At 38.9% G+C, this 13155-nt stretch overlaps 1 protein-coding gene across 4 annotated transcripts in view; it reads right to left on the bottom strand.

Annotated features, from left to right (window-relative positions):
- The window catches only part of LOC126248185 (transcription factor CP2), a 916521-nt gene that overhangs the window by 162076 nt on the left and 741290 nt on the right, over nucleotides 1-13155 (bottom strand). For all 4 annotated transcript variants that reach the window (XM_049948961.1, XM_049948963.1, XM_049948962.1 and 1 more), the window contains one exon: nucleotides 9412-9624. In XM_049948961.1, the coding sequence (XP_049804918.1) occupies nucleotides 9412-9624 (213 nt within the window). The remainder of the gene's footprint in view (nucleotides 1-9411; nucleotides 9625-13155) is intronic.

Genomic DNA, 13155 nt, shown 5'->3' with positions numbered 1-13155 from the left:
CCTCTTAGGGAAATAGCGGAAAGGTCAGGGGAGAAGGCCAGTGTTCACTGTCTGTCTGTTTCCCGGGGGGTCTCATCCAAGATGTGGACGAGGCCCTGCTGGCGGCAATAGACCACTGAGTGCACCCGATTGCAACTTGTTGCTCATGCCGGCACCAATGACTCCTGCCGTCTGGGTTCAGAGGTCATCCTCAGTTCATACAGGTGGTTGGCAGAGTTGGTGAAGACGGAGAGCCTCACTCGCAGGGTGGAAGCTGAGCTATTTGTAGTATCATTCCCAGAACCGATCGTGGTCCTCTGGTTTGGAGCCGAGTAGAAGGCTTAAACCAGATGCTCAGACGATTCTGCGGAGATCTGGGGTGCAAATTTCTCGAGCTCCGCTATCGGGTGGAGGAATGTAGGGTCCCCCTGAATAGGTCAGCCATGCACTACACGCAGGAAGCGGCTACAAGGGTAGCGGAGTATGTGTGGAGTGCACGTGTGGGTTTTTGAGGTTAGAGAATTCCCTCCCTAGGCCTAGCAAGATGCCTCCTGAGATGTGACAAGGTAGTAGTAGGCAAAGTGCAACATGATATAACAATATTAATGTGGTAATAGTAAAATGCAGGAGCATCTTTAGAAAGGTCCAAGAACTGCTCTCATTAATGAACGGTCACAATGCCCACGTAGTACTAGGGACAGAAAGTTGGCTGAAACCAGATGTAAACAGTAATGAAATTCTAAACTCAGATTGGGATGTATACTGCAGAGAGAGGCTGGACAGTGAAGGGGGTGTTTATAGTGATAAAAAATGCAATAGTATAGAAGGAAATTGACGGAGATCCCAAATGTGAAATAATTTGGGTGAACGTCACGGTTAAAGCAGGCTCAAACATGGTAATTGGATGTCTCTATACGCCCCCTGGCTCAGCAGCTGTTGTGGCAGAGCACCGGAAGGAAAATTTGGAAAATATTTCGAGTAGATTTCCCGACCATGTTATAGTTCTGGGAGGAGATTTTAATTTGTCACATATAGACTGGGAGACTCAAACATTTTTTTAAGTGCCTTATCTGAAAGCTACCTTGAGCAGTTAAACAGAGAACCGACTCGTGGCGATAACATATTAGACCTTCTGGTGACAAACAGACCTGAACTATTTGAAACAGTTAACGCAGAACAGGGAATCAACGATCATAAAGCGGTTACTGCATCGATGATTTCAGCCGTAAATAGAAATATTAAAAAAGGTAGGAAGATTTTTCTGTTTAGCAAAAGTGACAAAAAGCAGATTGCAGAGTACCTGACGGCTCAACACAAAAGTTTTATCTCAAGTGCAGATAGTGTTGAGGATCAGTGGACGAAGTTCAAAACCATCGTACGATATGCATTAGATGAATATGTGCCAAGCAAGATCATAAGAGATGGAAAAGAGCCACCGTGATACAACAACCGAGTTAGGAAACTGCTGCAGAAGCAAAGGGAACTTCACAGCAAACATGAACATAGCCAAAGCCTTGCAGACAAAATTACGCGAAGCGAAATGTAGTGTGAGGAGGGCTATGCGAGAGGCATTCAATGAATTCGAAAGTAAAGTTCTATGTACTGACTTGGCAGAAAATCTTAAGAAATTTTGTTCTTACGTCAAAGCGGTAGGTGAATCAAAACAAAATGTCCAGACACACTGTGGCCAAAACGGTACTGAAACAGAGGATGACAGACTAATGGCCGAAATACTAAATGTCTTTTTCCAAAGCTGTTTCACAGAAGAAGACTGACCTGTAGTTCCTTCTCTAGATTGTCGCACAGATGACAAAATGGTAGATATCGATATAGACGACAGAGGGATAGAGAAACAATTAAAATCGCTCAAAAGAGGAAAGGCCGCTGGACCTGATGGGATACCAGTTCGATTTTACACAGAGTACGCAAAGGAACTTGCCCCTCTTCTTGCAGCGGTGTACCGTAGGTCTCTAGAAGAGTGTAGCATTCCAAAGGATTGGAAAAAGGCACAGGTCTTCCCCGTTTTCAAGAAGGGACGTCAAACAGATGTGCAGAACTATAGAGACCTATATCTCTAACATCGATCAGTTGTAGAATTTTGGAACACATATTATGTTCGAGTATAATGACTTTTCTGGAGACTAGAAATCTACTCTGTAGGAATCAGCATGGGTTTCGAAAAAGACGATCATGTGAAACCCAGCTCGCACTATTCGTCCACGAGACTCAGAGGGCCATAGACACGGGTTCCCAGGTAGATGCCGTGTTTCTTGACTTCCGCAAGGCGTTCGATACAGTTCCCCACAGTCGTTTAATGAACACAGTAAGAGCATATGGACTGTCCGACCATTTGTGTGATTGGATTGAAGAGGTCCTAGATAACAGAACGCAGCATGTCATTCTCAATGGAGAGAAGTCTTCCGAAGTAAGAGTGATTTCAGGTGTGCCGCAGGGGAGTGTCGTAGGACCGTTGCTATTCACAATATACATAAATGACCTTGTGGATAACATCGGAAGTTCACTAAGGCTTTTTGCGGATGATGCTGTAGTATATAGAGAGGTTGTTACAATGGAAAATTGTATTGAAATGCAGGAGGATCTGCAACTAATTGACGCATGGTGCAGGGAATGGCAATTGAATCTCAATGTAGACAAGTGTAATGTGCTGTGAATACATAGAAAGAAAGATCCTTTATCATTTAGCTACAATATAGCAGGTCAGCAACTGGAAGCAGTTAATTTCATGAATTATCTGGGAGTAGGTATTAGGAGTGGTTTAAAACGGAATGATCATATAAAGTTGATCATTGGTAAAGCGAATGCCAGAATTAGATTCATTGGAAGAATCCTAAGGATATGCAATCCGAAAACACAGGAAGTAGGTTACAGTCCACTTTTTCACCCACTGCTTGAATATTGCTCACCAGTGTGGGATCCGTACCAGATAGGGTTGATAGAAGAGAGAGAGAAGATCCAACGGAGAGCAGGGCACTTCGTTACAGGATCATTTAGTAATCGTGAAAGCGTTACCGAGATGATAAACTCCAGTGGAAGACTCTGCAGGAGAGACGCTCAGTAGCTCAGTACGGGCTTTTGTTGAAGTTTCGAGAACATACCTTCACCGAGGAGTCAAGCAGTATATTGCTCCCTCCTACGTATATCTCGCGAAGAGACCATGAGGATAAAATCAGAGAGATTAGAGCCCACACAGAGGCATACTGACAATCTTTCTTTCCACGAACAATATGAGACTGGAACAGAAGGGAGAAACAATAGAGGTACTCGAAGTACCCTCCACCACACACCGTCAGGTGGCTTGCGGAGTGTTGATGTGGATGTGGATGTGGATGTAGATGTAGACTGATTCCAATCTTTAATCTGCCACTAGTTCCTCTCCATACTTTCCACGTAGATCTTGAAGAGAAGACCTAGTTGAGAGTTAAACTTAACTGCAACCTAAGATAAATTACAAGGTGTTATGATGGGGGAAGGAATGAGTGACAGCCATTCAAAGAAACCATTCAAAAACTGCAGCATTTTAGAGGGAGAACGGAAGGAAGGAAGGAAGGAAGGAAGGAAGGAAGGAAAGAAGGAAGGAAGGAAAGAAAGAAAGAAAGAAAGGAAAGATAGATACATTAAGATACCATCCTGGCATTTGCATGAAGTGATTTAGGGGGGGGGGGGGGAATCTAGATTTCCAGACATGGATTTAGAGTATCCTTCTCCCAAATTTGAGTCTAGTGTGATAACATTGCGTGTGTAGTGCTTTAGGGAATCATAAAAATTAGAAACAAAATTTCCTTCCTCATGTGGAGGAAGATTAGGGTTTAACATCCCACTAACAGTGAGGCAATTAGAGTTGGAGCACAAGCTCAGATTACGAAAGAATGAGGAAGGAAATCAGCCACCTCCAATTCAAAGAAACCATCTTAGCATTTACCCAGAACAATGTGCGAAAATCATAGAAAACCTAAATCTGGATGGCTGAAGGTGGATTTGATCCATCGTCCTTTCGAATATGAGTCCAGTGTGCTAACCACTGCACCACCTCCCTCAATACTGGATGTGTCATTGTATTACAGTTTAAGAAAATTTATATATACAAGGATCCAACAAACTCTCAAGATTTTCTCTTGGCATCTTATGCATGGACCACAGTCTATAGAATACATGATAGAGGAGCACTCTGTTCTGTTTAGAAACCACAGAGAGAGAACTTCTGCTTGTGGCTGTCATGTCTGTAGTGCACAGTCACTTGTAGCTTGTGTCTCACATCAGCACCAATTATGTCTGTTGCTTGGGCTCTGAGACCATCTTTGGTTTGTACAGACTGCTAGCAGAAGTGCTGAAGCCTGCTGGCCTCACACATGGGGTTCAAGCAAAGCTCAAAATTTTCAGTATCTTTCCTAGAATTGATCGGGGTCCTTTGGTTTGACACCAAGCTGAGGATCTCAATCAAAGGCTCAACCGATTCTGTGAAGGTGTGGGCTGCAAATGCCTTGACCTACGTTATGGAGTGAAGAACTGTAGGATACCCTTTGATAGGTCAGGGGTGCACTACACAAAGGAAGCAGCAACACTGATAGAGTACTTGCGGAGTGCACATGGTTTTTTTTTAGGTTACGCAGTAGCTTGAGGGCCTCTGATGAATGCTCACCAGTCGATGCATAGAGAGTGAAATCAGATCATGTACAAAATCCACACACTTTGACTGTAAAAACCTTAACAGTAAATTGTTGAAATATTCATAAAGTTCCTTCAGTTATTGTCCTCCAGGAAAGTTGTCACGCTCAAATTACTCTCGTAACTGGGAGCTGGCTGAAACCCAAAGTAAAAGCTCCAAAATATTTAGTGAGTCATGGAGCATATATCAAAAAGACAGATTAGATGTCATAGGAAGGGAAGTGCTCATTGATGTTGACAAAAATATTGTGTCTATCGAGGTCAAAACTGAGTGTGACCATGAAGTTATCAAGATTTGAGTAGCAGACCTAGGTCAACTCAAGTTAATTATCAGATTTTTTACTAGCCACATGATTCCCCACAACAGTTGTAGAGCCATTCAAGGAAAGTCCACCCTCAGTATTGTGGAAATATCCAGATTATGCAGTATTAGCTGGAGGCGATTTTAATCTACTGAGTATAGACAGGGATGATCTCTGTGGATTCACTACAGGTTGTACAATAGACAGTCTTGTGAAGTACTTCAGAACACATTTTCTGAAAACTGCCCACACACAATGAAAATATTTTAGATCTCGTAGCTACAAACAGGTCTGACCTTATCGATAGTGTCAGTATAAAGACGGTGATGATGGTTACTGAAGTTGGTAAATCCATCAACAAGGCTAGGACAGTATTTACACTGGAAAAAGCGAATAAGCAGTTGTTAGCATCCCACTTAGATACCGAACGAGGTGGTGCAATTTTTAGCACATTGGACTCACATTCAGGAGGACGACAGTTCAAACCCACATCTGGCCGTACTGATTTAGGTTTTCTGTGATTTCTCCAAATTACTTCAGACAAATGCCAGGCTGGGTCCTTTGAAAGTGCATGACCGATTTCCTTCTCCATCCTCCTCTAATCCAATAGGTCCAATAACCTCACTGTTTTGTCCCCACCCACCCACCCACCCACCCACCCACCCACCCACCCACCCACCCACCCACCCACCCATTTACTAAACTCGAGTGATCTCACTTCATTATACTCTGCACACTTACAACATTTTGTTCACACAATTGTCTCTTCTCTCAAACATTCTGCTCAGAATATCTTTCAGAATACAAAATCTCACTATAGAGTGGAGTTTCCTGCTCTGTTACTTTGAGTGAAAAGTGAAATACCCAAGTACTATCTTCTTTCTTTTCCTTTATATTGTGTGGTCCTTATCAGTCATATACCTGCTCAAGTGTTGTTCATTTTTTTTCTGTCTTATGTTTTGGTTGTCAATTCTGTGTTGATATTCATCTTGTTATGTCATCTGGATATTGTTTCTCATATACTTCTTTGTCTTTCAAATCCTCATATTCCTTTTCTAGGTAATGCTATAGTAGGTTCTCTATCCTATAAAATTCCTACCATATAACAAGCCCAGCATAACCTCTTTTTCTTTAGCACTGGAATGGCATTATGGTGTTCATGATACTCTCATAGTTTTTCATAGTTTTCCACTCCTCCAGTCCTTGGTATCTTCATCAATCATAAATGCAAATATTTTGTTACTATTTTATTTTCAAATGTTAATAGCTTTTCCTCTTTTTCCTAATTGTTACAGTTTCACATCCATATGGTAATATCACACCTATAATAGATTAATATAAGTGTATTTCAAAGTTTCTGCCAAGTTCTTTTCTTTAGGTTTTTGATTTAATTGTGAAGTGTTCAGTTAGCAGCTGCTCGACATGCGTCTATTTCCATATCTGTTCTATTGTCCTCACTAAAGAGAATCCTTGAGTATGCAAAGTGGTCAGTTCTCCTGAAGGTTAATCCATCTGCTTCCAGGAGTGCTTTAATTGGGTTTTTCATATTTATCACAGGTACACAGTCTTCTATCCACTAATATACAGTCTTGTTGTGACAGCAGTTTGATGATAGTTTTGTGTCATTCTGATTATGTCTATCCTGGAGTTGCTTATTACTGCTACATCATCCAAGTAAGCAAGTCTAGTAACGTCTGTACCCCAAAAGTCAGTTTCCACTGTTAAAACTGACTCCAATCAACTCTAAGTTGAGTTTCAGTAACATATATGAGATGGCATACCCTTATCTCAATCTACTTACAGTTTGAAATGTTCAGTTTCTCATACTGGTGTTTCTGTTCAGTGAGAAATTATAAATATTTTTTTATCTAGTGCTCATCTTACATTACATTTAGTTCATTGTTTCATGTACTGTGGGCCACACACCTCTTTTCAGTTGTTCAGTAAATCTTTTTCTTTTCTGTACCTCTTGTTGTGTCTCGAGATCCCCTTTTATGAATCTCCTCCTATTCCTGCAACTGTAATTATAATTCATGAGTCATACTTTATCAAATATTTTATGTAGTACTTTCCATGATGATGTCACCTGAAATATGCTACAGGACAATTTTGTTCCTCAACAATAGCCTTTCTTGCTCTATACCTTTAAAATTATCAATGTCAGAGTGGTCGCCTGTGCACTGTAATTTATGTAATCATCCAATAAAGTAACTGAAGTGTAGCTTATAGCTTAAGCCTTGCAAAGATTGGGAGTAACCATTTTTCAAATGTCAATTGTCAATCTCATGATTTAATGGGATGACACACTAGTGAGAAATCTTGCTACAAAAGCTAGCTAGCAAAGTAGTTGATAGATACCCATTTCCCCATGCCATCCTGAGTCCTGTGTAACTGGAGAACTCAATCATCACTATTTGTAGGAGTGGTTATCTTCAACGTATTTGCCTATTTGTCATAAAGAAGCAGGCTGCTCAGTAGATATTCAATTGTGTTTCAGCATTTCTTTGTTACTGAACTGTCTTGCTCTTATTGTATAATCAGTGTCTACGCCTCTTTTTGTGTTATAAGATGAGATGTATCACAACTGCCTTGTCTGCAATAGTGTTGATATGATTTATTTCCCATTTTTAAGGTGTACTGAGAATGTTAAAAAGAAATGCTTAAGCTCTCTGCCAACCTCTACATGTCATGTTCTCTCTATTTTACACAATGATCACCTACAATGACATGTACAACCATCACTGAAGTTCCTCTTATTGGAATGCAATGAAGGTATAGTCATCACAGTGCTTCAATGATTTAATATGGCTCTTGAATAGTGCACTGCTTTACAGCCAATCTGTAGCTTTAGTGTAGTTGCACCACTAAATAACACTGAGTCTATGTTTATTAAATGGAACCTAAATGCCAGTGTAAACATGTTTAGGCCATGCTTTGCCTCCTACATAATATTCCATACATACAAAGCAGAAGCCGACAGAATTTGCCTTTAAAAAAACACAGAAAGGAATGTCCTCTGTTGGTTATCAAGGCAGAGAAAAATGTGATAAATAGTTCAGAAAGTGACACACACACAGTAACATTTTTGACAAAATGAAAACAGAATGTTGTACACTATAAAACATGCTGAAAGTTTTTGAATCAACTGACAAATGCAAACATTCTATGCTGTTTACACTGCAACACCAACAAAGAACAATAAGACAAGTATGTTAATTTAGTTCAGTGCAGCTTCCCTGAATGAGGAGGAATTTACATTTGCGCCTGCCAATAATGTTCTTGGCATGAAGTGGAATGATAAGGGAAATGTCCACCAGCTGTAAACACATCGGAACAGGTCAGTGTGTATTGAGGACATGGAAGTAGAACAATAAAGCTCAAATCTATTTCCTGTAAAGATTATAACCAAGGAGGGAGTGGAGATGGCATGCACGATCAGCATTCAAATCCATTAGTGACGAGACATGTCAAGCGTTATACCAGATTGCATTCTACTGGCTAGGTGGCATATATTGATTCAAGAACCACAGAGGTAAAATTTTCCAAAATTCTGGCTGACTTTGGAAAAGCAGCTTCTAAAGAACATTTCTGTGTGTTTCTACACAACGGACAGCCAAGCAAAGCAGAAACTTCACTAATATAGATAGGAGCTGGCAAAATTTCTCAGTGAAAAAATTGGCAACTGAGAAGAAAACTGCTCCCTCTAGAAAAAGTATGGTCAACTAATATCAAGGGCAACAGGAAGAATCATGTTTTGAATCCATCTGATGTAAAGTTGCATCTTATATGGACAAATGGTTCATGGTGTACCATCCACATCTAACTGAACTATCTGCTACTATCTCTGAGATTGTACAAACACTGGAATAATTGTTTGCTCATAGTATGAATAAAAACATATCTCTATCAAAGGCATAAAAACAGTGTATAGGTAATCATCACATGGGGTTGGGTGGGAGAGAGAGTGGAAAGGAAGGAGTTTATTCTGAAATTACACACTGAGTAAATCTCGTCTACGGTTCCAGATTAAAAGAAAAAAAGAACCTTTATTCTTTTTAAGGCTTTTCTGCTCACTACCTCTGCAGATACCATCTGTGTCTGTTCCAAACTACCTGTTGCAGCACTAAGAGTAGCCTTTTACTGGTACTGCACAAAAGTTTATCTAAGCCCTTCCAATATCCAATCTGAATTTCCTTTAGCATTAACAAATTATAACATACATAATCACTTGACAGTAATGCTGATGTTACACTTCGGGTAATGCAAAAGGAGTTTTTCTTATTTGTCATCTTAGTAACCCAACATAAACATGCCTGAGTACAGCTGCTCCTGAACATGTAAAGGGAGAATGAGGCAGTATTTTTTAAACAGTTTCAAATGCTAGATCAATTTTCATTTTGGAAACATTTGTATGTGTTTTCTAAATGTGTACAAATTTGTCTCTCACCTTGATATAGACTCCTACTTCTTTCGTAGGGTCCCATAAGAATTCAACTGTGTTGCACAGTGTACTGTCTTGCTCCACTTTGAAAATTCCATATGATAGTGGAATATCTACTTCAACTATACGATCTCCTGGCCTTGATGCCTGCCACGCAGCCATCTGTTCTCGTTCCATGTATTGTAAACGGCGTTCATGGAAACATATCCGTATCACACTCTGAAACAGAGGGTTGTACCATAAAAATCTAAGCTAATGAACAGATTGAGAATTAGTAAGATGAAGTATTTAAATAATTAATCAGCCTCCAAAAATGTAACAATATAGTACACATGATATGCCAGTAAACAGTACAACAATCAATGGTCATATGTGGTAAGAAGCTTCTGGTAAAATACTAGGCATTTCCAGCATTATGAAAGGACTGGTTGTCCAACACGTTCTTGTAGCTCTAAATGCATTCCAGTAAATACAGGCAATTAGGTTGATAAAGACAATGATTGGAATCAATAAAAGTGATGGCTGTTGACTGTCAAATTCTAAACTCAGATCTACTTCATTCAGGTTCAAGAACATACTGTGGCGCTATATTTAAGACTTAGTATGTATTACAGCTTTGAATAAGTAAAATATTTTTTCTACTGCTGCCCAAAACCTTTTTGCTGCTTATTTCATTAGTCATAATGTAAGTGGAGACACAAATATTATATTGTATTTGAGAAAACGAAATAAAACCATTTTTACTATACTATTTAATTTACATATTAACTGAACTTGTTCCATGTAATTAAACTGCCTTTTATTCTGAGATAAAACAGCAGTGAGGAATAACAAATATTTATACACCTCAATACATGAAAATAAATTCAGTCTCAAGTAATGCTGCTATTAACAAATATGAAGATTATTTTCTAAGACTTCTAACAGGAAGAAATCAAGTGCATGGTGCCAGAAGCAAATTCAGTGATAGCAAATTTCATAATTTAGTATTTTCAATGTCTGAAAGACATAGTTCACTATATATTAAGGTCAGGGCCAGTTTAATCCCGAAGAGAAACAATCCCCCACTTGGGTCGCCAATCTGAGAGGGGTGCCACAGCATCCACAGTTGTAAGATTTCTATACAGGACATATCAAAATTAGCAGCAGCTGCTTGGGGCACCAAGATGAGTGGGACACTAGGGGCACCCAAGTGCAAGGTATGTACACAGTGCATATTACAATTAATAGCAAAACTCACACAGATGATAGTATATGAGAGAAAAGGGGGGAGGGAGAGCCACCAAATGATGTCCTTGTACCAACCCTAATTATGGTACTACCAATCTGAACCACATCAGAGTAGTTGTAATGGTATGATAATAAGCAATCTTAGCTCTTATGTGAATGGATTGGTATTACAATCATGATAATATTAATAAATAGTCCTTAACCAACATAAAGGAAATATTCTGCATAAACTGCATATGCATCACTGCATATGGTGTAGTGGTTAAAGTACTAGCCCTCTCTTCAAAAGGAGCAGGGTTCATATCTCCATCTGAACACCATAATTTAGGTTTTCCCTTGGTTCTGCATTTAATATTATGTAAATACCAGAAGGGCTGCTTATAAAGGTTACAGAAACTTGCTTCCTTCACAGTTCTTGAAATAAGCTAGTGCTTTGTCTCCACTGTTAGTGTCTTGTCTGCACTGACCTTGATCTTAAGATGATGTTGAACACTAACATATCTTCCTTCTGCAGAATACCGAGTAAGGAAAGTAATCGATATAATGAATCATATCATACGAAAATGATTGCATCTACTGATTTATACAAAAGAATAGTAACCATCAGCTCCAAGAGCGTGCAAGTTCTTTTTTACTTTTTTAACCCACTGATGGTGCCACACTCAACAGTAAGTGAGAAAAAGAAGAGAGATGTGTATCTATGTATCTGTTTATCTTCACTTCCAAAATCAAGGAAGAGAGAAAAACTGCCTCAAATTTCAGTGAAGTATGCAATTTTTAGAAATAATTATTGTATTTATTCATGAAAGATGACCCAAAACTATAATATGCTAGAAAATACTGGAGGAATATGAAACTGACTGCTTGTCACACATTCAGATTTACTGTAATTGATTATTTCATTTTATAGTCTACCTCAACCAGGTATTAATGTACGAGTCAGATAAATGGCACAGGTAAGTGATAGAAAAGTAGTGATCACAGTCAAAGACGTACTTAAAATTAAGGATCAATGAAGGAAGATTATTATTCCTTCAGCAGTTTACTTTCTCTTCTTTAACTCTGTTCTCCATTCTTGGTCAGCTGTTACTTTTTTTTCTATTCCAAATTTTACTTTCTCTTTCTCTGATCACATTCTCAGTTCACTCTTGCTCCAGTGTCAACAGTTATGTTCTCACTAGCAAAATTACTGTTCCCTTATTGTTACTGTTAACTTGTATAATTGACTAAATGGAAGAAAGTTTATAATTATAAATAGACACACCTACAATACTAGGTTTATCAGACCCCAAGTTACAAACAAGGGAAGATTATGACTTGTTTTCACGTCAACAATGAGGTCACTGGAGGTTGACCTTATGTTACTGTTAAGTCCCAGTAATAAGAATTGAACATATGAAGACAAATGCTAGGGAACCCATCGGTTGAAAAACCAGTGGAGAACACACAATGTGTGAGAATAACATTACGTGTCTGGTTACATCTTAGTTTGAAATGGCAGTATTCTCAACAGTATTTTTCAACGTATCCTGGAAACCAGTGTACATCGGGAAAACATTCATGTGTATGTTTCAATAAGAGCTAGCCAATTTCTCTGCATGGAAGATACTAATTCTTCACTAGCTATCCTTTCATCTGGTACATTGCCCAATGAACATGGCTGGGACTTTGTGGGTCAGCAGCTCACCTCTGACACACCTCCAGCAGCTAATTAAACAAAACTCTGAACTCATATAGAAACAATACAGAAACAATCAGTTATGAAATTCCTTGGAGACACCATATAAGCCCACAAGTAGCAGCTACTGGCCTCATACACTTTGTTTTACTATTCTGTACATTCAGTGTTGGCTTTCAACACTGTTGATTATATATTGAGTAAATGAGCAAATCTGATTTCATCATCAGCATCATTGTCTTCAATGATTTGGCCTTTTGGTCTGTTTAGCTTCAGAACTGTTCATGCTCTCTCTTCCAAGGTATGTCCAACATTCCTCTTGCCAGTTAGGTTATATTGTATTGCAGCTTTAGTCATCCCATCATTAGACATACAATGGATGTGGTATGTATGGTTCAGGTAGTATTTTACAATTATATTTGCAATGGGTTCAACAGTTAGAACTTTTCTAATATTAGTATTTCTTTTACGGTCCACCAATGAATATCCCACTACAAAGTGGATAATCTTCATCTCTGATGATCCAATTCATCATTATTGATGTTTAAAGTCCAACATTACTTACCATACAGCAGCAAAGGCAATGCTTCTCCTTTGTAGAGTTTAATTGGTGTTTCTTTTCATACATTATGTTTTAATGTACATTGTGCATCTCCACAGAAATGTCTGAATCTCGCAAATTTTAGCTCTATGTCACCTGACTTGGGAAATTTAGAACTGTACCCCAGATATTGAAGCTCTTTTACTTGTTCAGTTATTTGTCTATCTATAACAATTTTGGCTCTTATGGGTTCCAATCCTTCGAATGTAATCACTTTTGTTTTATCTATCAATATTCTTAT

The sequence above is a fragment of the Schistocerca nitens genome, chromosome 3, assembly GCF_023898315.1.
Source record: "Schistocerca nitens isolate TAMUIC-IGC-003100 chromosome 3, iqSchNite1.1, whole genome shotgun sequence".
Taxonomy (NCBI): Eukaryota; Metazoa; Arthropoda; class Insecta; order Orthoptera; family Acrididae; genus Schistocerca; species Schistocerca nitens.
This window is presented reverse-complemented; position numbering and strand designations above follow the sequence as displayed.